This window comes from Cygnus olor, chromosome 8, assembly GCF_009769625.2.
Source record: "Cygnus olor isolate bCygOlo1 chromosome 8, bCygOlo1.pri.v2, whole genome shotgun sequence".
NCBI lineage: Eukaryota > Metazoa > Chordata > Aves > Anseriformes > Anatidae > Cygnus > Cygnus olor.
In genome coordinates this window covers 6,676,888-6,702,198 of record NC_049176.1, presented here as the reverse complement: position 1 = coordinate 6,702,198, position 25,311 = coordinate 6,676,888, and the positions used below count along the sequence as shown (strand labels likewise).

The 25,311-nt window shown below is 40.4% G+C and overlaps 1 protein-coding gene and 2 long non-coding RNA genes across 5 annotated transcripts; 2 read left to right on the top strand and 1 right to left on the bottom strand.

Moving 5' to 3' along the window:
• Window positions 1–249: 249 nt before the first annotated feature.
• Window positions 250–12,086, bottom strand: ATP6V1G3 (ATPase H+ transporting V1 subunit G3). The gene is made up of 3 exons (XM_040565827.1): window positions 11,552–12,086; window positions 4,071–4,171; window positions 250–860 (listed from the first exon to the last, which is right to left on the bottom strand). The coding sequence occupies exons 1-3, from the start codon at window positions 11,631–11,633 to the stop codon at window positions 687–689; spliced, it is 357 nt and encodes a 118-aa protein (XP_040421761.1). The 5' UTR covers window positions 11,634–12,086; the 3' UTR covers window positions 250–686.
• LOC121074135 lies at window positions 5,745–10,712 on the top strand. 3 transcript variants are annotated; one of them, XR_005822154.1, is made up of 4 exons: window positions 5,751–5,869; window positions 5,939–6,093; window positions 6,433–6,554; window positions 7,201–7,313. It is a non-coding gene; the product is annotated as an uncharacterized LOC121074135 (long non-coding RNA). The 3 variants fall into 3 exon arrangements; XR_005822155.1 differs by lacking the exons at window positions 5,939–6,093; window positions 7,201–7,313 and adding an exon at window positions 8,887–10,712 and having other exon boundaries at window positions 5,745–5,869; XR_005822153.1 differs by lacking the exon at window positions 5,939–6,093 and having other exon boundaries at window positions 5,767–5,869.
• Window positions 12,087–13,647: 1,561 nt separating the features above from the next.
• On the top strand, window positions 13,648–23,485 carry LOC121074303. Its single transcript, XR_005822264.1, has 5 exons — window positions 13,648–13,788; window positions 15,267–15,327; window positions 16,836–16,978; window positions 20,018–20,106; window positions 22,553–23,485. It is a non-coding gene; the product is annotated as an uncharacterized LOC121074303 (long non-coding RNA).
• Window positions 23,486–25,311: the final 1,826 nt, after the last annotated feature.

Genomic DNA, 25,311 nt, shown 5'->3' with positions numbered 1-25,311 from the left:
CCTTGAACCAAGGCAGTGTTATAAATAATGATTACTCCTGTTCTCATTTTTCAGCCTTAAAAAAGCTATGTAAAGCTTGTGATGTATTTAAGTAGGATGATACTTGGAGTATGGCTTTTGAACATGATTCTGTACAAGTCAGCTATATATTGCTTTAAATTAGGATTAAACAGTTGACAGTGTTCTGACCTCTTCTTTCTGACCAAAAGTAATAGTTCCTATGTATTCCATAATCTGGCTGCTCCGTGTGTCACAAGGAAAACAGAAATGCTTTATTTTTTATTTTTGTGGAGTTCTGTTTCACATGACTAGGAGTACACTAAAGATTGGGATAAACAGATTTTATGCAACAACACATTAGTACAGAACATATTATATGAGAAAAAGAAAGAAAGACTCCCACTGAAAAGCTGCTGGTGTCAAATAATCGTTTTTCTGCAGTTATTGACTTGCCCCCGTTCAAATGACAGGGGCTTAGCTACCACCAGGAAAAAACAATATTCCAACAAATGCTTGTGAAACTCTGTATAATTCTTGTCACATCAAAAACCTTTCTGGAACTGTGCACTTTTGGCTTTAGTGTTCTTTCTCTCACAAATACAGACACAATAAAGGAGGAAATATCTATGGTTATCAAGAAAGAAGCCAACTTTTTACAAACATCTTTCTCCAGCACATAGCTGATCTTAAGCTGCATGTCGGAAGTTTGGGTGGACTTCAGGGTTGATGTCGTATATCATGTTCAAAAGCTTTTTCATCATGCTCTCCTTGTTCTTGTGGTAGCTGCTGGTGAGTTTTTGGATGGTTTCTGTTGTTTGCTCTTCTATTTTAGCAGAGAGGTTACCTTGGGAGCCCATTACCTGAAAAGCAGAAGCCCTCTAAGCAAAAAAGGCATTGTATATGACTGTGTTTATTGTACTTCTCTTTATCATCTAGCATAAACATAATGCAAACATGTCACAGTGTTTTCTAACAGTAAGGGTATGATCTAGGTTGAACCGTACACATAAAAACAGGATTCAAGGGAACTCTTTCATATGCTCATTAGCAATGGGTATCTCCCCATGAAATGCAAGTTTCCTAGCTCACTGTGGGAACAACGTTGTACATGTTTTGTCTTTTATACCATTCATTTTAATTTGTTTTCTATTTTAATGACTAGTCAACTAAGTTTTAGCACTAGTGTGCTTCATTTGGCCTCACTGAGAATAAATGTGAGCACTGCTACGGAGCAAAACATGGGAAAGCCTTCCTGAAAATGCATAATTAGAGTTTCAGAGTATTTGAAGAGTCTTCAGCAGCTACTGATGTATAACCCTCAACAGGCCTCAGACAAGGTCTTTTAATGTTACTTTTTCTTATCTGGCAAAATACCAGACAGCTTCTGGCACAGTTAATATCAGGACATTCGCTTAGAATTTAATTGACTCTAGACTCGCTGAACATTTTAGCAAGGTTATGTTATAAACAGATGCACACGTTCCAAATCCGTGGCTTTGTTCCTTCCTCCCCCACTGCTCCAACATCCCTTGCATTCTTCCCTTGTGGAAAAGTCCTTCAGATAGCAAGAGAGAAATTTGTTTTCAGCTACAGAATTCCACGGAGGAGAGCAGAAGACGTTTCTGCACACAAAGTAAGAAAGGAATAAATAACGTTTTCTTCTTATTCCTGCCACAGTTTTCTGGCATGGACTAGCAGCTGAACTAACCTGTGGTGGTAGTGGGGTACCTAGAGGCTGACCACAAACAAAGGGAGGGGTCGTTAGCTTTATTTTCCATGTGATTTCAGCCCAACTTAGTCCTTGAGAGAAGGAAAAGCAGCTGAACTAAGATCTCCTTTTGCACAAATCACCTTTGCAATTATCTGTACCTGGAAATGTAGTATGAAGTTTGTCTGCACTCCAGATGCAAAATATTTTATGATTTGGAAGATACACAGGATGTAGACACAATAGTAAACACTGGGAAAAGAAGATTGTTTTCTATAGTAACTATTTTTAGCTGGCATTTTATTTTAGCTTTTAGACAAGTTGTAAGGGCCTCATGTGGGAAAGATTGTACAGCTTAAACTGGATTTATGAAGTTGATTTTTTTTCCACTGGGCAAAATAACTTTCTAGAGATCCCAGATGGTTGCGTGTTATCCAGCTACTAAATACTTTCGCAAAACCTCAAGGAGAGTATTCTAATTTGAAGAAGAGCCTCTGTAGATTGGGAACTTGCTCTCCTGGTCCATGCTAATACTGTAATCTGAGATTGATGATTCTTACTCTTCTTTATTTATTTATTTATTTATTCTTTTTTCTGCTTCTGATTTTGAAGATCTTTTTCTTGTCATCATACAGGCAACGTTCTGCTTAGTCTGTGATTTCTGCTGACCTTGAAGGTCTGTCCCTTATCTTACCTATACTGGTCTTATGTTAGTGTCATTCCAAAGTTGGCAAAACATTACACGTTACACAAACGACAAATTCAGAGCCAGGGTTCACATCTCCAGAGTTCAGTGACCTCAGACCCCAAATACAAACACTATGAGCACTATCAAAATTAGCTTGAACTCTGGGCTTAAATTTTATATGTTAAAAAAATATCTTTCTAGCTGTCTCTAACCTCAAATTAATCATTATTTTTTGTTGCTATTGTTCGTTCTGGACTGAAGTGGAACTTCTCATGATATGAGAGAAGTTACCCCAGTAAGGATATGGCAACACAGAAAGATGAGAAGGAACATGTATTTGTGTCTGAATACCTGAACCAGCAAAGTGAAGTGGGTATCAGACTTCACTGGCTTAGCTGGAACTCATGCCTGCCTTCCAGGCGCAGGTTAATAATGATGACATTTGTCTGGGGTAGATAAATGTTCGACATAATGGGGTCAGGGAACATGAGGGAGGACTGCAGTGATAGGTACAGATAGCAGCATACTGTCATTTGAGGAGCAATATGTGCTCTGGCCTGCTTTTGTAATGCACTCAGTTGACAAACAATGGCCTTTTCTTGCAGCTTTGATTGTTTGTGATGAAAAAATTGAATTTGCACCAAAGAAAGGCTTTTTTCTCTTCTGCTATTCCAGACCTAAACCAAGAAGTTTGTTTTGACTGAAAAGGTGAATAAATTGTAGGCGTATTTTTACTTTATTTTAGTATCAGTAAAAATATGATATTGTATGTTTGAGACAACACCACCTGGCCTGGCAGTGTGATGGTGTGTCTGGTGGCTGACAGTGTTTGTTGGAGACTGTGTATGTATATCCTTAAGGTTTATGATCTCTGCTGGAGAATGTTTTATGTGAAGTGTGACTGAAATAGCAGGTTTATAAAGCAGTTTTTATTTGGCCTCCCTGGCTTTTTTTTTTCTTTTCTGTTTTTGCACATGTAGTTTTCTTGACTTTACAAAAAAACAAAAAAAGGCAGAAAAAAACAAAACAACACAAGAACAAAAATGTAAGAGGGAGGTCACCAAGTAAAAGAGAATGGTTTGTGAATCTTCATGAAAATACTAGGGAAGACAGCAAGATGGCATAAATGTATAAAATGAACTGCAATTCAGATATGAAAATATTATCCAGACCACTTTTACTATGAAGATATGAAAAACCCCAAAGCTTGGATGATTTCAGTTCATCAAAGGCGCAGTGTTGTATGCAGACAAAAAGCTAAAGTGGAACAGAAATAGAAAGAAGGATTTTAAATCATCACTATTACTGAAACATCCACCTTATTTCAACCTGCACTTTCAGGGCAGAATCGAGATCTGTCTGGAATTGAAGGAGAACCTGAAGGCATTTTACTTGAGGGAGTTAATGTCTTCAAAAGGGCAAGCGTGAACCAAATACAGAATCTAGACAATTTTAGTGTTAAAATCCACAGTACCAGGTACAAATGCATTCCACACCAGTGAAAAAGTCAAAATGAAGCATATGCACATCACAGGAGATGCCTGTGTGACAGCTGGGTTCAATCAGTGTGGTCAGGTTAGTTTGTGGAAGTGTCCAGGTAATGCTGTTTGAAACAATTTGTTTTACTAGTGAGCATATTGACACTGCAAAAGCCCATGCAACTTTCTTACTTACATTTGTTTGCTTATTCCTAAATTCCTTCTCCCTCTGCAGCCGGTAGTGGTCTATCTCAGCAATGGCTTCTTCTTTGGCCTGCTTCAGCCTCTTTCCCTTTCCTAATGGAGGGGAGAAACAAGGATTTACTTCACAGGTGTCACTTCATCCCAAGAGGTGAATCTCTCAATATCAGAGGTATTTCTACCTGGTGTAGAAGTTTCCTGGTCAAAGTTGTGAGCAAAGTGAACAGCAGTGCTATTTGCCTGGAATTGTCTGAAGGGGCAAAGTGAGCTAGTAGGGCACTTTGTGCGTGAGAGCCAGTCTCACCAGCACCCATCTTCTGAGCCCAGCTCCCTGGGCATCAAAATGAAAAGTGTGTTGGTTTGCTAACAACAGAAGTCTTTTTGCAACTATGCATTTTCTCATAACAGAAATGATTTTTTTTTTTTATCACAGCTTTGTATTTAAATAAATATCTATCTTTCCTTCATCAGCAATAGTAGCAGCCAGATAACAGATTTTAGTTGTCAGTGATTGGAAAAGACTTTATTCTGTAAGTTTTTCTGTATTGATTGGCTGCCAGGATCCCTTCATCCCGCACCAACTGGATGCTGTTTAGAGCTGGCAGATTTCCAGCATGCTGCAAGGTACGTCTTAACCACTATCAAACTGAGTTGCAACCTTCAGGCTCTGTGCTCTTCTCCCCCACCCTGTTTCCCTAACATCTGCTAAACGCAGAGGTGAATGATTAAGAGAAAAAGGAAGCTGATGGTATTATCTCTACTAATGTGTAGAAAATTTGAAAGTGATTATATATATATATATAATTTTATTTTTAAAAAGGATGGTTATCTTGCATCCTTATGGAAGTGGCATTTTAGGCTGTAGTGGAAACTAGACTCTTCTTTCTGGAAAGGCTTGTGTTTGCAAACTTAATTTTGTGCACTGATAATGGTTACTTTGTCTTAGGTAAAATCCTAAGGGTATGTAAAATTAAACCCATGTAAATCATTGCAGGGCCAGGCCCAGGTACATCCTGGGTCTCACAGGGATGTTACGCAAAGGATAAAAGCAGAAGGATTGATGGGCATGCAATACTTAAGTTCTTACGCAAAGCAAGCGCTGAACATGCCGTAACCACCTCACGGTGATACGCCTGTCTGCCTGCTTTATAGAAACTCAATAAACTCACGTGGATCTTCACAGGGCTCTGCTACTTTGTGAGGAAAAAGTCACTAACTGTAAAAACCCTTGCGTTGAATGTTGATACGTTATATTTGAGGCTGCTGGGCTGATGCTGATTTGTGTTGTTGGTCTCTTTCCTCTGTACAACCTGAACTTTGGGAGCAAGAGAGGATATGCCTGCTCCCTTACCAGGGGAAAGGGCTCCAGAGGCTAAAAAAGCTATTGCTTAGTTGTGTAAATTAGGACATCACCAGAATGAGAGCGTGAAGACTGGACAACTGAAAAAGGCACCTCAATTTGGTGCATGAAACACCCTGATATTTATCTGTTAATTTATTCATTGGAGCCACTTACTGAGCAATATGAATACTTTCAGAAAGTTGTTAAAAACAGTACCTTTTCTGAAATCCTAAACGTTATTCTCCAACTAAGCTAGGGGAGAGGAGCATTAGTATTTCTGATTTGTTTTTCCATGCTGCTATATCAGATTGGTTACACCCGGACTGGGCTTCTGAAGCCTTATCAGGTGTGACGTGGGGTATTCTGCTTCCCCAGGCAGGGCAGAACAGCAAAGCCGAATCTTTGAGGAAGACGATTGCTGGTGATACCTCTGTGACTCAACAAAATCCCAGGTAAAATTCCTGATCCTGTAGTAAATTATTTGCCCAGCTGGAGGCCCCTTCTAAAGCTATTATTTGCAGATCAGTGAGCAGAAGCTGAGGGGTGCCTGAAACACGGATTTCCATTTGAAGCATTGATTCCTGGACCATTGACTCTTGTGGCTGTACTGATTGTGGAACCTGAGGAGAAGTGAGAGGTGATCGTGTAACGGCATTTTACAGCAAGGAGGAGTATGGTAGGGAGCTCAACAGATTTTCTGACAGTTCATCAGTAGGGAGTGTTCTTTCGTGTAGTTTATTGCTTATCTCAGAGTTCTCCTGCCACCAAGGCAATCTAATTTGTACAGGGGGCAGTGATGCAGGTTGAAACCTAGCACATACCTTCCCAAAGTTTGTATTTGTTTGGTAAAAGCTGATTCCCTCAGTTTCTGTCTCTTGCTGTATGAAGTCTTGGGACCAGTATGTATGAACTGACTGACACATGTAAAAGCCTGACGTCAGTCTGGACAGCAAAGTTTAAAACTATGTTTAGGTTCGTGTTTTGAAGTTGTTCTTGTTCTCATCTCCAAATTTAGAGCTGACTGGCCTTTTATAGAGTTTTCCTTGAGAGAAGGAGCTGGGAGGAGATTCTCTGGAGCTGTAATTGGAGGGAGTGACTACAATGAAGCTCTGCCAGTTTCACCATCTGAAGAACTAGGTCTCTATAGCAAATTACATTATTTCAAAATCAGTGGGATTTTAATTTCAAATTCCATCTGGGGGTCCATCTGTAGTAAATATGTTGCATATTTGGCCACAGGATAGATAAATAAATCCATTTAAAATGCACACAATAGAAAGAGATTAATTGTAAAACAACAGTTCATCTGCCTCTCACAAAGTAGCTAGTGAACAAAAAGTATGTATACACATACGTGTCAGATCTTGACAGTGCACTGGAGTAAGCACAATACATAGGGTGTCACTGTAGGGTGGCAGCCATTTCTTTTTTTCCACGATGCCTTTAGGATTGGCACAGCAGGAACCTGCTGCTTCCTATTTAATTAAGTGGAAAAGCTGTGAGTAAATTACTGCTAGTTCAACAACGTTGTGGACAGAATCAGCAACTGCCAACATATGCGATAGTGCATATGCTGCACCTGATTAAGTTAAGCAGAAACTAGAGCTTAACCTGCTGTTTCACTAGAGGCAAACCAAAATTAATTAATCAGTCTGTTATTAACCACTTGTCTGCTAACTTAGTTGTGCAATAAGGGATTGCCTTTTCAAAGTCTTACTGATCTTCTGGACAGGATTCTCTGTATCAAAGAGCTGAGCTGAAATTAAAGCTTATATCCTTACAGGTAGCAGAGCACTGAAATTCAGCCAAGATCATACAAAAAGAGGGCTAGAAATACAGGAGGATGGGCAAAACAATGGGACCCTGAGAGATTTACTCCAGGATTAAAAAGAAGAGCTGCGGAAAACTCCAAGTTTGAGGAGACTTTTGCCCCAAGGGCCAGGTTCACTATTGCCTGCTTGTCTTTTCTTCCTGTGCTTGAAGATGGGGAGCAGCAAATCAGCTGTGCTGCTCAGGTTTCCTGTCCATGGGTATGGTAGCTGAGCGGGAGGGAAGGGGAGAGTCAGGAGGCTTCTAGAAATCACGTCAAATTGGCTTAATCTTAATCATTTTACTCTCTGGAGCAAGCCAGTCCTGTACTAGATGTTGTCTTATCTAACCTGTGGGAAAGCATTATTAGCATGGAGAAAGGTAATATTCTTTGTAGGTATTGCTGTGATGTCAAGGAACTAGCTCAGGTTAAGTTCAAAATGATCAGTTTTGTTACTATTTGTTAAGGTCTTGCAAAAGAAAGAAAATATTTCTGAAAATTTTGCATTCTAATTTGCTTAAACACGAAGTTATCTTACTTTCCTAGAACTGAGTTGCTAAAACCGGCTTTCTGTTTTCATACAGAACACTTAGGTTTCTAGCTAAATTTCTGCACAGAAATAATGTCATATGCATAAGTTGCCAAAATTTAATGACATTTTCTTTAAATAGGATCATTTCTGTTGTTTTTAAGAGTACTAAATTGTTAAATGGGATTTAGGAATGCTCATTTTGGGCAGACGTTTGCAATTTTAATGAAAATACAATAGAAACAGCTGATCAGTGTATGTATAGCTTTTTTGCTAGATAAAATATGTCCTGGATGTTATCCAAGTGAGCATGATGGATGTAATTGATGCAATTCTTTTTTTTTTTTTTTAATATCTTATTTTGCTTAATAGTTGTTTTTTAACTTGACTTCCTGAAAGTTTTCATCCGAACTTTCACTTTTATTAGTAATTAGAAATTCAAGCCAAAATATAAAAAATCTATAGGAAACTGAGTTTTGCTAAATCCAGTGTTCACGATACATTTGTTTCCCTTGTTTTACCCAAAAGGATTTTCAGGAATTGACATCTTGGCTCTGATAATGTGAAGCTATTTCTGGGATCCAAATTATGCTTAAAGAAAAAACGATAGACAAAGCAGTGCAGTACACAAAAGGATGGAGAACTGCAGGCTCTTTTTGTTCATGTTTAATCAATTTGGTAGTTTCAGCCTTGCATATGTGCATTTACCAACAAACTATTAATAAATTGTCAGGTGTAAATGACATCAGCCAGTGATATGGTAAAGAATATTGCAAGGCCAGGTAAAGGGCATTGAGCAAGAAGTGTGAAAAGGCGTGTACAGAAGAGCTGTAGCACTATACATCCGCTTCACTTTATGAATATAAATAGAATTCTATTGTCGATTTTTCAGTTGTGCGAAGTGGATTTTGCATTACAACAGCTGCTTGTGTCAGTAACTAGGTCCATTATGTGTTTATATACAGTATTAGGCGTGTCCATGCTACCTTTTGATCTGGTTATGTGAATATCAGCAGTAAACACTGAAGGTCTTGCATAAGGATAGTTTTGGTAATCACATTTCCTTGAAAATGACTTTTCCTGGTTGTGTCCCACAAACGACCTGCCTTTCTTCCTTCTCACATTACAAGGTAAATAGAATAACCTGACACACTGGGACAGCGCTGGTGCTCAAGGGCTGTTTGCAGTGACAGCGGACGTCATGCTTACAGCTCGGCGGGGCAGCACCGCGTGCCACAGGCTGGACAGGTTCAGCGCTTTCACCTGCAGCCCAGAATCGTGTGTGCCCAGCCCTGAGCAGGAGCTGCTGATCTGAACTGGTACGAGGTGGGTCTGGGCTGCTGTTTGCTGAGTGAAGCAGCATCTCCTCACCTCGTTCCTCCAAACGGTGTGTGCAGGTTCACCAATGACAGTGGATAGCAATGCATTTCCTTTTATTTTAGATTCTGTGCTCAATCTGAAACAAACGAGGCAATACCTTACGTTGACTCAACTGCAGAATCACTCTGGGGAAGAGGCTGCTGAAATTATGCTAGCTTGGCACAACAGGCTTTGGCCCTAAGAACCCCCTTAGTCCCTGTCCCAAGTTATTTAAGCCATGCTGGTTTAGTTAGGTCTGTCAGGTGGCGCAGTGACGCTACCGTGAAAGACTGAAGTGAAGGACAAGGAAAACTTCTGCCAGTACACTGGGATCAGTCTGATGTGTGAGAGCAGAGGCAAGGAACAGAGAAGAAAGTCATACAGATGAAATACTTTTACTCTGTTTTTACTGATGACAGAATTTTTAATAGTTGGTTTTCTGTAGCTACTGAGTAACTTCTACCTCAGCACTGGAACACTGGTAGGCGCAGGCAGTGGCTCAATTCAGGCTTCTGGCTCAGGGGCTGGGAGATAGGTTACCTGAAGGAAGTCCTGTGCTTATCACGTGTGCTGTGCGTAGGGTTGAGGTGGTGACAGGGGAGTGGGTTTGCCATCAGAGCAGAGTAAGTGCACCTGGAGCTCGTGCCTGGATTCAGCAAGATGCTCTCGTTATCAGTCATCATTTATGTGTCATTATCATACTTTGCATTTGGGGGTTTCTTAATTTGTAAACCTTTTAAAGTCTGTTTCAGAAAAGGCTGAAGTGACTGTTTTGGATTAAAAAAAATAAAATAAGGTAAGCAGCATCAAGCTATCATAGCTAAAGGCCTGATTCTGCGGTCCCTGTTCAGACCTAACTCACATTCCCTCCATGAGACTGTGCCTTCCCAGATCATATGCTTTCTTGCTTCTTGGTCTGGGGAACTATTCGTTTCCTCTGCCCTACATAAGAAGGGAGGCAATGTCCTGCTGAGAGCACCTCAGCTGGCTGCATAAGGTCTGAATTGCTCCCTCATAATTCCTTGCTTTCAAGCTAGGAGCAACACCCCCAAACACCCTCTTTTTGTGAGCCTTCTGTTTTATGAAGATGGGAAAATGTTCTTTCTCTGTTGCTTTTGCATGGCTACAAAGTGCAGGCAGTGGCTGGATGCTTAGGAAAGGGGTATTGCTTTATTTTCTGCGTGCTGCTGTACAAATTGACATGTTATACAATTAATGAGCACACAGCAATGCTGATTTGTACGTAGAAGGGATATACAAACTACATAAATAATTTTTCTTTAGCTTCTATTTCTTCCTTAAAAACAAAATCCTTCATCATAGTCTCTTGAAGCACGTGATATCTTCATGCGTTTTAGTTGAGTTTGGAGGATGATGTTGTTTCCTGCTGCTGGTTTCTAAATCAAGATGTCTCCATGAAACAGTGTTAACGTTTCATGGCTAGTGCAGGCCAGTGACTTGTGTGGTCGGTATCTACGCTCAGGAGACATTGTGGTGACTCTATTTTGTACTAAATCAATGAGAGATAAGTGCACAAAATGAATGAAATATATACCAGTAAGACTGCCAGATGAATTATTTCTTTTATTTAGATTATTAGCAGATTCAACTACATTTTTTCCCATTTTATTGGGATGTTAATTTCCTGTTATTATTTGTTGTTACTACTTTTTGCTTATATTTGACTAGAATAAAAATGTTTGTTTAGATATCCAAGAATAATAAATTCATACTTTACACTGGGCATTTAGGCATTCAGCAAAAAAGATGATTGTTTTAAAATTAACATTTGATCACTCAGTGATTGCTTGTTGTTTGTAATAAGGCTTATAGCAATGACCACAGTACTGACATTTCTTAGGATTGTACTGTGACTTTGATTATTATTTTTACTCTGAAGTCTCCATTTGTTTCCATGTATTTCTTTTTGAAGCCCAGCTGAGATTAAAAGGCAAGTTACTAGTTTTGATAAGTAAAGAGGAACACTGAAAATATTATGTAAAGAGAAATACGGAGTTTGGAGTCTGGTTCTCCAGAGCTGGCAGCCAGAGGTGTGCAGGTTTCTAGTTTAAATGCCTGAAGAAGGATGTAATGACATTATTGGCATTGAGAAAAAGCAATAATAAATCGAGCTGACAGGACGAATATAACAAAGAAAACCTTGTTCAGTGTAAAGAGGCACGTGCATGCATGCACACAGAAGCACACGTGTGCACACAATTTGAAGCACGCTATGCACCTTCAGGCTTGGTTAAATGCCTGACTACAGTCAAGGCACTGCACTAATGCGAGTGGGAGGAAAGTGGCACAGAAGAAAGAATAGGAGCAGCCCATCCGTGCTGTGTACAGATGAAAGAATGCTGGTTTTCCATGAGCCACTGTATTTCCGAAGAGCTTACAGTAGAAAAATACAGTAAAAACAGGCCAGATGCTTACTTTTTTTGGCTTCCTCCAGCTTGTCCTTGGCACGTTTTTCTGCCTGAAGAAGCTGCTGGATTCCTTGAGACTGGCTGGTCATGCTGGTTGCTGGGGCTGGTGCCCTTCTGCAGGGACTGGAGCTCGGAGGGAGCTTTATACAGCTGCCAAACCCTTCCCTGTGTTTTCGGTCTGTCAGTTATTACAACAGCCTTCCAGATCGCACCAAACCAGCCTGCTCTGTCCGGATTGCTTCTGGGCACAAAGGGCTGCTGGTGTAATCGGAGAAATGCGGTGGCTGGGCTTACAGGGACGCTCCCTCCTTCTCAGGGTCACCGAAGCGTCTGATTAACACTTCGGGAAAGAGGAGAATAACACTCCAAGTGGCTTGTAGTTTTATTGGGATTTTTAAAAATCTTCTAATGCTGAAGCAGAATGTGGTTAACCTTGTGAGAGGAACTGGGGAAACAATTTTGTTTCTTGAAACTTGCTTTTAATAAAACTTCCCATAACCTGAAGAATCAGATTCGGGCAGTCTGAATTGTTTTGACTGAACACACTGAACTGGTTGTAGGCTTTTGTTTGGTGTTACTTCTTGAAGGTATTTTTTTTTTTTCCCCATCAGGGACTACAGTTTAAATAAGCGTGTGGTGGAAGAGGTGTGCTCCAAGCTGGAATCTTCCACGGCACAGCTGAGTGCTGTGGTGGATAGCCGTGGGAGTTAGCTCTAAGATCCAGGCTCCGGGATGGTGCAGGCCTTGGTCTAGGTCTTCCTCTCAAGCCCTACTAACATGTGCAGCGGTCAAACAAGCGTGTGCGTGGCTGTAGGTGCACATCCTGTTCCCTAGGGTGGGCATGTGTCTTGTGTGCTACTGCAAATGAGCAGCACAATCATAGTTTGAATCCTAAAAAATAAAACTAATCTCACTAACAAAGGTACTTAGGGCATTACGCAGGAGGGGAACATGTCAAAAATTGGAATGAAAATAGATCAAGCAATCTGTAATGTCCCGTTCGCTTGCTGCCGGGCTCTTACCGGCCCCTTGTGAGGAAACGCGTATTGCTGTCACGAAGGCTTTTTTCCTCCTAGTGGCTGCAGGCCTGAGGGAGAATGGGGGGAGAAACCTCTTGCCCTATTACTGCCTTCAGCTTCATGCCGAATTAAGAGTAGTACTAAGGCTTTGAGAAGTTAGTTTGTTTTCTGATTCGTGATACTGTGGAGTCAAATTCCAGCCAGGCTCACTCTCGGCAAGATGCTCATTTCTTACAGCGCGTTACTTGCCAGGCTTCTTCCTTCATCCAGAAACTGCGAGATGCCTCCCCCTGTCTAGCACTGGCATCAGAGATCGGCTCTAGCTGCAAGAGAGCAGACATGGCGCTATTTTTAGTGGGTTTTAATGCATAGCTTTCAAGTTTATTTTATTTAGGAATAGAAAAGGCAGTGCTGATCAGTCGTACAGAAAAAGTGCAAGCTACTGGGTTGGGAAGCCTGGTGTGCTGCTGGGGCTAAGCTTCAAGTGTTCTGACCGGCAAAGAAAAGCAGAAGTAGAAAACGAAAGTAAAAAAAAAAGAAAAAAATAAAAGATACTTGGTTTACTTGGGGCAGGAAACTTGGGCTCAGAACTTGAAAGCAAGTTACTTAAAAATTTAATAGGAAGCAGAGCAGAGATGTCGTCAGGCTTGTCACAGACATCAGAAGTATATTCAAGGCAAAGGGTCTTGTCAGGCAAATCTCTGTGCTCCAAGAAATGTACCAAAACTGCTAGCAAACTAGGCTGTTTCAGAGTCTCTGGATGTGTCAGGGGTGAGACACTTCAATCCCTCCAAGCAGTTCTCAATGCTGTAATTATGTTACCTGGACCTCAGTAATGATCTAGATTTTGTTATTTACAACCTGCTAATTTTAATATTTCACAGAAAATAGTTCTGTGATGAATTTTTATGGAAAAATAGCACACCCTTGAACTGATTACTAAGTTATTCCACAGTTCAAAAATTCATATATTTCTCAAGCAGATCGTATGAGCTGCAGATGTCACATTCATGTATTTCAATGCCTTTTTTTTTTTTTTTTTCTGAATCAAAGAATCTCAGTTTATAATTTGCCTTGTAGTCAGTTTTCAGGTCTTGGCTCCGGGCAAGCGGGCTGGGGCAGCACATGGTGGCATGCTGTCCTGGCATCGCTCCTGACGTGGCGGTACTGGAATGTCTCCTTGCGGGGGGAGAAGATGGTTTACTTTGGCTGGTGCTTATACAAGGTTTGTCAGGCTCCACACAAATGCTGCCACTTAGAACTCATTTTGAAGCTTGTCTGGTGATGATGTCAGGCTATTTTGACATGGCACCTCTGTGTATCCCATTTCTAGGATAATTCATTAAAATAAAGTAAGTTAAGCTACTGACTGACCAAACAGACTCCTACTTCATCACCCAAGTAAATGAGTAACTTTTCTGTGCTGCAGCCACTGGCTTTCTTTCCAAGTCAGCTCCAAACTCATTTAATTAGAGAAGAGAAGCTGAAGGGATGACTGGTGATGGGAGGAGAGGTGTTAGCAGAGGGAGAGAGGGCAGAGAGTTTTCTGTCTAAGATGCCTCCCTTTCCTTCTCAGCATCTCATCCACCTGTCTCATGCCCAGAGTTTTCTGAGCCTTCTCTGGTTATTGGCACCAACAGAAAGGGAGAACAGGCTCAGTTCTGCCATTCTCACTCCCCCAGAGTGAAACTGCGGAGCTGGAAAATGAAGAGTCTTGCAAAGGATGAGAGCCCCTGCAGAGATCCCCCTGCTCATCCTCAGTTTAGCCAGCAGAGGCACTTTAAGTCTGGGGGTTCTGGTTTAGACTGAGCCGTGCAGCTGCTGTCTTCTGCCTGCAGTGGGGAGGTCAGGGCCAGTGGGGTAATTCACCCCAGGTAGTTTGCATTATTTTATTTGGAAAAAGGCCGCTTGCCGTTGTTCAGATTGAGCTTTACTTAGCATGAAAGTAACAACTTCTCAGTGCATCTACCACGGAGCAGTCGAAGCAGTCGAGGCCTGTGGCCTCCTTTTATTGTGGTTTGTGTGCAGAGGCTGTCCTGTATGTAGGGCCGGGGCAGGCAGCTTGCGCTGAAATATGTTTCAGCTGAACGTCTCCCATGCGTTGTCTCTGTGGCTGTATTTCCCTAAGCACACATATTTTGTAATCATTTTATAATTATAAAAAGTATTGTTTCCAAATAGAGCTGCTATGACTACTAAGTAGTGTACTTTGTTCAGGCTGCGGCTTCAAAGCAGCGACGCTGGTTCAAGGAGAAAGCGTTAAATCAGCAGCATGCCAGGCAGGACAGCTGCTGCAGGTGCTTTTGTGTGTCAGCATGCGTGCCTTTCGTTTTGTTGCTCTAGAAAGGCCTCAGTACGGAAGAGCACTGTGCACACCTACGTAGCTTCCTACACCACAGTGAGGACTGCTCCTCTAAAAATGGAGCACCTTCAAATGGACTAAGTTCTGCCATGGCACGCAGGTCTGCTGCTTCTGTCAGCATTCATGTCAAATAGACTTTAAAAGACTTTGTGCATAACTTAAACTGTATGTATTGACGACCATCATATGCCTCTCAAAATCGTGCCCTTTTCTGTCATAATTAGACAACTATATTTGAAGAAAAATAATTTTGAACTTTGTATGGAAGGTGTGATTATATCTGCAACCTGGGATTCTCGCTACAGCAGTTTCTAACAGTGACGTTCTTGCTCTGTTATTAGTGCAGTTGACTTCAGCAGCCTGAGTTTCACCCAGAGTCCTGAACAGCAGGGGAACAAATAGGTAAGCAAAGACGAATAAATATTAATGTACTGCCAGAAGCAGGTTGCTGCCATAGTGTCTGGGCAAGCTCATTGACTGCTGGCCAAGTCTATTGACACAGACCCTGCTTCAGCTGCCATGGCAGCCTGCGTGCCCTATGTTGAGCATCCACCTGTAAACCAGCTCACAGTTTTTCCTAAATTTGGCCTGTGCAGTCTAGATATGGGTAATTATGCTTGCTTCTGTAGTTGGTTCAGCATTCAGAGAATGACAGTGTTAACTATTTAATTAGTTTTTCTAAAAATCTCTCTAACTGCAAGGACAACAATGAAATGTCTGCATTTTCTGTTAGTCATGTGATTATTCAGGTACAGTGAACTTTTTTTTTTTTTTTTTTTTAAAAAAAAAAAGCAACTATAGTCTTCAAAATGTCCAGGTTAATTTATAACTCGACTATCAATATGATTGTGATTACTTCCTATTGTCAGTGTATGGTGTATTCACCCTAGCCAGCAGCTAAGCCCTCCCCCAGAGCAGGACAGGGGAGCGAACTGAAAGAGCAAAAGTGAGAAAACTTGTGGGTCAAAGTAAAGACAGTTGAAAAAGTGAGGCACAAGGAAAAAAAAAAAAAAAAAGGCAAAGTACAAAACCCTGGTGATGCAAAGACAAATCAGTCACCACCTCCCACAAGCAGAGTGATTGCCATCTAGCCTCAGAGTAATGGCTGCTGTGGACAGAGCAGTGCCCCAGTGTCATTGCTGAGCCTTGTGTTACATGGCATAAAGTACCCTTCGGTCATTTTGGTCCTGCTGTCCCAGCTGGGTCCCCTCCCAGCCTCCTGCCCCCTTCAGCCGGCTCCTCATGGGGGCAGAGTGAGCAGCAGAGAAAGCCTTGACACCCTGCAAGCACTAGGTGTGTTATCAACACTGGTTTGGCCGCAAATCCAAAACACGGCAACATAGCACGCTGCTAGGAAAAAAAATAACTCCCAGTCAGACCTGGCTTCAAATCATGTGTTCCTCCCTTCCCCCCACCCCCTTTCCTGGTGCTGTTCTCCACTATTTTCTTACCACCCTTTGGCACACAGAGCATGCCTCTTCTCTTACCACATCCTCTTGATGACTTTATAGCATTGCTGCTTTTCCAAAGAGGTTTGCAGCCTCATCAGTGCACTTGTGCAGGCAGGCTTGGAGTAGAGGTGAAGTGGGGGGTCATGAAAGTATATTTTTAACTGTGTAGGCTAACCAACAACTTGCATCCATGTCACAGCTCAACATTCACTTGAAGAAAGTGACTGTAGCATATCAGAAAATTTCAGTGCTGTCTAGAATTAGATTTACTGAGCTCAACAGAGACATCACAAAGTAAATAATTCAGCTTTGCTTGCAGCTTAGCTGAACTTGTAATCTGCTGTCCTGTACTTATATGCTGCTGCTTCTTATATAGCTCAAAGGACTTTTAACCAATTTGCTGACCTTTGACTAAAACTTTAATTTTATACTCAGTCATCTCATTGTATTTCATTCCAGCTCTGAGTAATACCAGTTTAAACCGAAAATGAATAAAGGGAATAAGAAGAATTCCCATTCTTCAAGTGAAAATATTAATACTACAATAGGAAAAAAGAAGCCTTTATTTTTAGTCTTCATAAAGCAAGTGAACATTTGGAAAGGTAAGGAACAAAACCCGGGGTGGAAAAAATGCTGAATATTGGCAGTCTGTATTTAAAACCAGAATAGACATTGCCTAGTCATTATAAAATTTCCTGATGTTATTCCTGATACTTTTAAGAGGGAGATGTGGTATTTTTCTCCTTATTTTTTTAACACCTGCTTTTGAATTAGTGTTCCTGAAAGGAGAAATGGATGCATGCAGTTATGCTGGTACACATATAGCTTCACATGCATGTGTCTGTACGTTTAGATTTAAAATCTCCATTTCTTCACCTTTCCATGCTTTCCAAGGTTTTCAGTTTAATAATAATAATAAAACCTTACACCCTCTTCATAAAAAAAAAAGAACTAATTTTAGCCTATTCACCACTTTACATCATGTCTCTGGTACTTCTATTCTACATGTCTTTTATTTCTCATGTGACTTTGAGAATAGCAAGTCTTGCATGTCAGTCAGTTCTTCATCTTGGGGAAAGGACTATTCTCGTCAAGGCATGATGCAGTAAACTTGATTTTTTTTTTTTTCTTCAGTTCTGTGGTAACTTACAGGGGTTTGAGTTTTGCTTCACAGAAAGTAATTCTGCTGGTGAGGGTCTTTGTATGTTTTATGTATTTCATTTTTCCCCTTTACAGACTTGGAGAAAAGGTCAAAAATCACCATTAGTTTTGCTTTTCTTTCCAAACACTTCACTTGCAAGTAATTTTAGAGCTCAGCTAAACTAAGCAGTTACAGCATGTTGAACAACTCCTGGCTCCCAGTGTCAGACTTCTTTAAAAGTTGGATGATTTATGCTGGTGAGTGCAGAAAGTAAAAAATGTGAGCAACGCAAAAGGTCTATGTGTGACACACTTTGTTTTCCTTGCTGGAAAATGCAGTGAGGAATTTTGCTGCTTTAACTGGTAAGGGCATGCATCTAAGACTACTGATACAAGGTGGGTTTTTTTGTGTGTGTGTGTGTGTTTTTTTTTTTGGTGGTTGTTGTTTGTTTTGTCTTATTCATTTGTATTTTCAGGACGGGCACTGCAAAAATCACATCCGATTTTTTTCTGCAATCCAGTTCTGGTGAATATTTTAGGCTCTGGCACAATGCATCATTAAGCAGTCTGTTTCTAATCCAGCAGTATCATTTTTTAAAACATTACTTTACAAATAGTATCTTTTAGGATGGAAATACAAAGGCAGAATTTGTGAAGAAAAAAACATGGGAGCTGCAATCAGAAAACTAGAACGAGGTAATGCTTCAAGCTTACAGAAAAGGAGCATTGTGTATGGGTTGTGAGGCCTTGTGCATAGAAGGAAGCCATCGTCAGTGGATCCAAAGGCCAACGTGTAGATTATTTGCTCTCACTGAAATGCAGGTGATGCCACAGCCCTGGCAGAGCTCCCTGCTCCTGGAGCTGCTTGTTCGTTGGTACGGGAGCTGTGAGCAAAACCTGAGATGAGGGAGCGAGATAGGGGTTAGGGGCCTGTTCTGAGGCCTCCTCCAAAAGGAGGTTGCAGCTGGCAGGAGACAGCTTCAGAGAAGCTGGGACCCTCATAACGCTTTTACAGAGGAAGGGTGAGACTGGCCTCTAAATTCAGGTTTTGGCCCAGTGTTTCTTGAGACCTGTCCTTCACATGAGATAGTCATGATCCAGAGACTGGTCAAAGATGATGTGCATTGCTGTGCTGGAAAGGTTCATTTCTGGTAGGAATTATGCTTTTAATAGCAGGGGCTGCCATGGAAGAGCTCCTCATACATGTCTGTTGGAGCTCCTGTGTGGAGAAGCTGGCTCTGTATTTCTGTAGTTATTGCAGAGAGGTTTTGTGGGTCAAATTTCACCTGGAAGGTGCAAAGAACAAGGAGGAACAAAGTATTGTGCAGGAGGAACATTTTGGGAGTTCCTTGTTGACTCATAGCAAGAATTTTCAGGCCCTGCAGAGAACCACGAGATTTCTGGTAACACACAGTATTTCAAAGGGGAATGTTCTGACCAGAGATGTGTGCTGGTTCAAAGTCATCATGGAAGGTGGATGAATTTTTCTCTACTGGACAAAAAATATAATTAGACTGTTACGAAAGCAGAAAACTATTCTCTGTATCTCTGTCTGATAATATTGTGAATATTTGCGTTGCTCTTTTTTGACACTACGGGGGAACAGCAGAAGCAGTGTGGATTAAACCTTTTCTCATAGAGCATCGCACAGGCTATAATAGAAGTGTTTCAAAAGAAAATCCATTGCTTTGAAAAACCTCAAAAGATGCATAAAAAAAGGGAAGTTTCATGCTTGTAACTATGGATGAAAGGCTACACAATATTGGTTTTCAAAATCCTCTTGAAATTAAATTAAATCCATTGAAATTCTTCAGTAAAGGCCTAAAATGTAATAGCTTTTATTCTGTCAACATGCCCCACTGGATCTTTTCCTTCCAAGCCACCTGAGCTCCTCCTCTTAATAGCAGAGGTGATTGTAGATATGTGTCCTAGAATTCAAAATATTAGAGCAGTTCAGCTGTCCTTGTTACTTCTACTCTTTTTCCAGGTAGGGATGAACACCTTATGCCAACGTATTGATACTCTCTGAAATTATTATATTTTTACCTCTTTCTGGCCACTCTACTCCTTCTTGCCTACAGAACAAAGATGACTGGCTTTAGGAAGGAACCTGTGATAATAGAGCAGCACCTGCATGTTGTAGGTATCAGCTGTTCTCTGCTCAGTGCTGGCTGTCCACAGCTGTGTGCTCAGAACATCCTTTGGACAGCCTTCTGCATGCACATGCATGCAGCACCGCCAGCTCTTTCACTTGCCTGTGTAGCCATGTTTTTATGAATCCCACCAGGGAAAGAGAGAGAGAGAGAATGGTGATGAAAAGGCAGGACTTTCTCCTTGTGAACTGCAGCAATTGTGTGTGGGGGAGGAAAGCACTCACCTGTGTACATCAAATAACTATTATGTTACATTTTCAATCTCTTTAGATGCTGTGCAAGCTGACTCTAGTAGCAACAGATTTGATATACTTTTCATAATGTGCACATTATGTCCTGTTTTTGCAGTTCTGCAGTTTGTGGAACGCTTGCTCTTTCAGCATTGATGATACTGAAGAAATAACAAGGCTCTGCAGTGTAGAAAGTTGTGTCAATAGGTATGTGAATTACAGGGTGGGAGGAGAGCTGACGGTAAGACGTTCAGAAACCTGACACTTTACAGTAACTTTGACTTCCTCTCGACAAATTTTAGCTGTTTTGAAGCTTGCAGATTAAAAAAATAAAGGGATGACTTAGTTGTGGGAACATTTCCCCTCCCCAGACAGTATCTGATAGCCTTGTACCAAGAAACCAAAGGCTTGTGTGAAAGTGATCTCAAACCTGTGGCCAGAGGTATTTTGTGCTGGTATTGGTCTCAAAAATCTTAATAACATCTTAACACAGATTCTTTGACAGGGAGATGTGTTTATTAAAAAAAAAAAAAAAAAAAGACTTGAAAAATAATTTTGCAAGGGAAACTTCCACAGTTCTCTGCAGGAACATGACTTGAGAATCCTGAACCCTACCAGCATTAGAGGGTGAAAGATATTTTAGCTCATTGTCTGTCAGAACTTTGGCTGAGCTCTGAAGGAGCAGAATAGTGGTGCAGCAAAAAGGCATCCTTAAATCCCTGGAAACTAAAACCATAGGTGCTATGGCATGACAGGACCTCCACCACATGGTCTATGGACAGGCTGTCTGTATCCTAGTCTAGAGAGGATGCAGAGATGGCCCAGTCCTTTTCTGTACAGAGTAGTCTTTCATGTTGTGTAACAGCTGCAGGCAGCAGTAGGGAACAAGCAGTGTATTCACGTGGCTGTAATGAATTATTTCTGGTGTTCAAAGGACATAAAGTTGGAAAACTGCTTCATACATTTAGTTTCTAAATCCTTCCTAGAGGTAGTGTTCTGTGGTTTGCACTAGTATCTGTATGGGAAAGTGGAAAGGCCTGAGAGGCTGTATTTCCTCCTGTGAAATCAGAGTTCAGTGAAATGTTTTCTGGCCTGTAGTTTTCAATAATATTACTAAATCATGGTCTCTGTCACAGAAACCTTTAAGTGGCAGGCCTTGACATGTGAACAAAGAAATACCTGACTATTGGGAAATGGCTGGAAGATTTGTGTTTACTGCAATTATTGCACAAGTTCTTAGTGCACAGGGATTTAGTAGAAGGTGAGTGGCAGTAGGCTCTGCACTTGGGGAAACTCTCACGTTAAAAAGAATGTTTAAAATCAGAAATATTTGAAATTCCCATAAGAATGGAATGATTTTGGTGAAAACAAGGCAGTCAGGGTCACTCTGGAGAATCATAAACAAAAACCTTTGATTCACTTTTGAAATCACAAAGTAAAAATTGTCTTCATAGACTGCTCATTCCAGAGGTGGCTATGTAATTATTTTTGATTTTTAGCAAAATGCCATAAAAATGGAAAGAATTTCTAAGTTTGAACACGGTGTGCCTAGGTCTCTGTATTCATTGAACACTGATGATCTTTAAAGTATCCATCAATGTTACCTTATCTTTCCCTCTTTGTACAACTTGGTTATTATATTGGTCTGTTATCTTAAATCATACACCAGGATTAAAAGATGAGTTTTGGAAGCCTTTTTTTTTTCTTCCGCCTCACAGTCTGTGGTATCTTGACCTTCCTCTGCTGTCTGTATATTATTTGTGGTATCATTATTGATAAAATAATGGTATCAGAAATATATACTTAGGGAAATTTAAAAAAGAACTGAAAATATTTTTATCTTGAAATCACCATTTCAGATATACAGGAAATATCTATGTTTTTCTATTAAAAAAAACCACCAGAGCAAATTGAAGTTTAAGGGAAGAAATGAAAAGAGCGGTGCTAACTATGGGAGACTAGGTTCCTAAGCAAGAAAAAAAAAATAAATAAAAAATGAAAACAACAAACATTAGGGTTACCCCAAACAAACTTCATGCATAATTTTGCAAATGCTTGGTGGACTGCTTTCAGTTATGGCTCTGTATGCAAATCTATAAGCTCTAGGTATTAACAGAAAGCTGACTTCAGTTACTGATTCATAACCATCTTCAGAATTCACCATCCAAGTGCCCACAAGAAATAATAACACTTCAGCTTGCTAGTATTTCAGAGCTAACTTGTTAATTATGCAGAGAATTATAAGGAAATTTTATTTTATTTATTATTATTTTTTTTTTGTCAGCAATGTTGATATTCGTGATTACAGAACCTTGATTTTTCATAGAATGTATATGTTGGGTATGATGTATAGAAAAAAATTTGTATTTTTATATTTTCAACCTTCAAGTAGGCAGCATATTTTTAAACAATGTGAAGCATTCAGATAATGTAATTAATTTAGTGGGAATTGATGATTATTAATATTTTTTAATTGTTTAGGGTAGTTTTCAAAATGAATCTAATTTTTGATTAAAATTTCTCTTTTGTGGTTGCTAAAGGAGATAGGTGGGAATGAATGCAGATGTTGGGTAACATTGTCTTACTTTTTAGTGTTCTTGCCACATTGGAAAATGTTGCTGGACTGAAATACAAAACATGTTATTGTGCATAGGCTGAATGATACTGTTGTGCTTACAGCAGTGAGAAGAGAATCCCTTGATGAAATCTACAGAGCTGCTATACAGAAAGATTGGACACTTGCTGTACCATGGTTGGCAGTGTGATTTTAATTTTTTTTCCTCCAGTTCTTACTGGCAGTTACAGATAGGAAAGAAACCTCAGTGGAAGTGTGATTGTTCGTATGTACGCCGGTTGATGAAAGCAGTCCTTCTCCTTGCTGCAATAATAATTTTAAGATCTCTCCCCCCTCTTCCTGAAGCATTCTAGGGATAAGCCCAGAAATAATAAGAAACATGAAATGTGGGATGCAGAAGTATTTATGTACAAACCAGAAGTAGATTTTTTTAAAAAAGTAAAACCAGAGATAAGATGCAATGATCACTTTGAATTGCCTAACTAGACACTCCAGCTTATCTGCATCTTTTATCTTTTCTAAACTGTTCTTCATGAAATACAGTTTTAATATGTTCACAAAGTTGATTTAAAATATGCAGGAATAAGAAACCACAGAGAACATTCAGGGAGCTATTAGCTAATGATACCAGAGAATATGCAGGATCCAGTGTGTTATAACTAGAAACAAGAAGGGACAGGCTTTTTAATCTGGATGGTTTTATGTGGAATTAAGCATGTGTGTATTTATGTGCATATAAGTGTCTTTATATATGTACAGATAAATATATAAATGTCAACAACAGTGTGAAAAGTTCAAAGCTACTCAAATACAATGTAGTAGATTTTTAGTGTTTATTGGGTGCATTTTAAATGCAATTTTTCTTTCCATATGGACTGTATTTTCAGTCTCCTTTTCTTTCTCTTCACCTCATTGGCGTATTCATTTTCTTTGTATAGAAGACCAGCAGGAGGTCTGTAGAATAACTCTTAGTAAGGACTACAGGCTTTGGCCTATAGTTTTAGTGTGGATGAAAGAAATAATTGATTTCTTTGAAAAAACAATGAAAATCAGGAACATTTTGTTCAATACTACTGCAGTATTTGCAGTAATTGCCTTGTACTGTTTGTAAGTCTTTCCACTTTATGTAAATACATTAACTTCTGAAAAAATCCCTTATAGCTGTGAGGTGGGGCGTTTTGAAGGAGGTGTTCTTTTGAAGGTTTGTGGGTCTCTTAAACACACGTGTTTTTTTTCTTCAAAGTAAATCTTGTAGTTTCCCCGTCACAAATCCTTCTTGCTAGGAATTCTGCTTGAAGAACTGTTTGAATTTCAGTATAAGGTATTTCAAACAAATACATCTAATGCCTCGATACATTTTTATGGCCAGCCAGTGGACCCTAATAAGAAAGAAAACCTCTGATAGTTTGAAATCTACTCCTAGCAACCCTTTGCAGGAAAAAAAAAAAAAAAAGAATAAAAAAAATGCATTTATAGTTACTTCTGGAAACTAAGGAGAGGAAGGTAAAAGTAAACTTCATATTTTTGAAGCCATTAAAAAACAAGCAACAAAATCCCCAACCTTTAGGAACAAACTACCTCCTCTTCCTTCCCCCTCCCCAGCAAATAGTTGAAACTTTTCTGTTTTAGATTTATGCATTGGTGTTGTAGAGTTGGAATAACGTAGGCTGGCAGGGATCTCATAACATCCTCTGTTTGTATCCCTTGCTCAGAGCGGAGCTTGTCTCCATGTTAGTTGATCGTGGCCTTTTCTAATAGTGTTTTCACTCTCTCTGATGATGTATGCTCCCACAGCCATAGCGGGCAGCTCCTTCTACTGAATGATCATCCTTGTGATTTTTTTTTTGTTCTTAATGTGCAGTCATAATTTTCCGCAATGCAATTGGTGCTTGTTGTTCCTTGTTCTTTCACTGCACACCTTTGAAAAGAGTCAGCCTGTCTTCACTGTAACCACCAACCAGGTAGCCACTACAGCAGTAAGATCTCCTTTTAGCTTTTTTTTTTTTTTTTTTTAATCCAGATCAACATCAACAAACTTAGTTTTCTCATTTTCTGTTTGCTAAACATGTGCTCAGGTTTCTATACTTTTATAATAATAGAATATCTCAAGTTGGAAGGGTCCTACAAGGATCATTAAGTCCAACACCTGGCTCCACACAGGACCACCCCAAAATCAGACCATGTGTCTGAGAGCTTTGTCCAAACGCTTCTTGAACTCTGTCAGGCTCGCTGCTGTGACCACTGCCCTGAGGAGCCTGTTCCAGTGCCCAACCACCCTCTTGGTGAAGACACTTTCCCTAACACCCAGCCTGACCCTCCCCTGTCCCAGCTCCATGCTGTTCCCTTGGGTCCTGTTGCTGTCCCCAGAGAGCAGAGCTCAGCGCCTGCCCCTACACGCCCCTCGTGAGGGAGCTGCAGGCCGCCATGAGGCCTCCCCTCGGCCTGCTCTGCTCTGGGCTGAACAGACCACGTCACCTCAGCCGCTCCTCATACACCTTCCCTTCTAGGCCCTTCACCATCTTTGTTGCCCTCCTTTGGACGCTCTCAAATAGTTTTGTGTGTTATATTGTGGCACAGAAAACTGAACACAGGGCTTGAGGTGAGGCCACAGTGGTGCAGAGTAGAGTGCACCGGGGTAGAGTATATAAATGTGGTAAATGAGAGGTACAAAACTCTGTGACAGAAAACATGCAGTGTCATATCATAGGTTTATATCCTGACTCCTAAATAGAGGAAATAATTCATTATAAGCATGTCTGTCTTTGTCAACTTAATATGTAAAGTGAGTAACACTTGTATTTAAGGTTTCTGTTCTGAAAAAAAAATTACTATTCTGG

What these genes read in the sequence shown, in the direction of transcription:
- ATP6V1G3 (XM_040565827.1), bottom strand. Translation starts at nt 11,633, where the DNA reads ATGACCAGCCAGTCTCAAGGAATCCAGCAGCTTCTTCAGGCAGAAAAA. An exon ending in GCTGGAGGAAGCCAAAAAAA is followed by an intron (nt 4,172 to 11,551) that starts GTAAGCATCTGG and finishes CCCCTCCATTAG; the next exon opens with GAAAGGGAAAGAGGCTGAAG. An exon ending in TTAGGAATAAGCAAACAAAT is followed by an intron (nt 861 to 4,070) that starts GTAAGTAAGAAA and finishes TCTGCTTTTCAG; the next exon opens with GTAATGGGCTCCCAAGGTAA.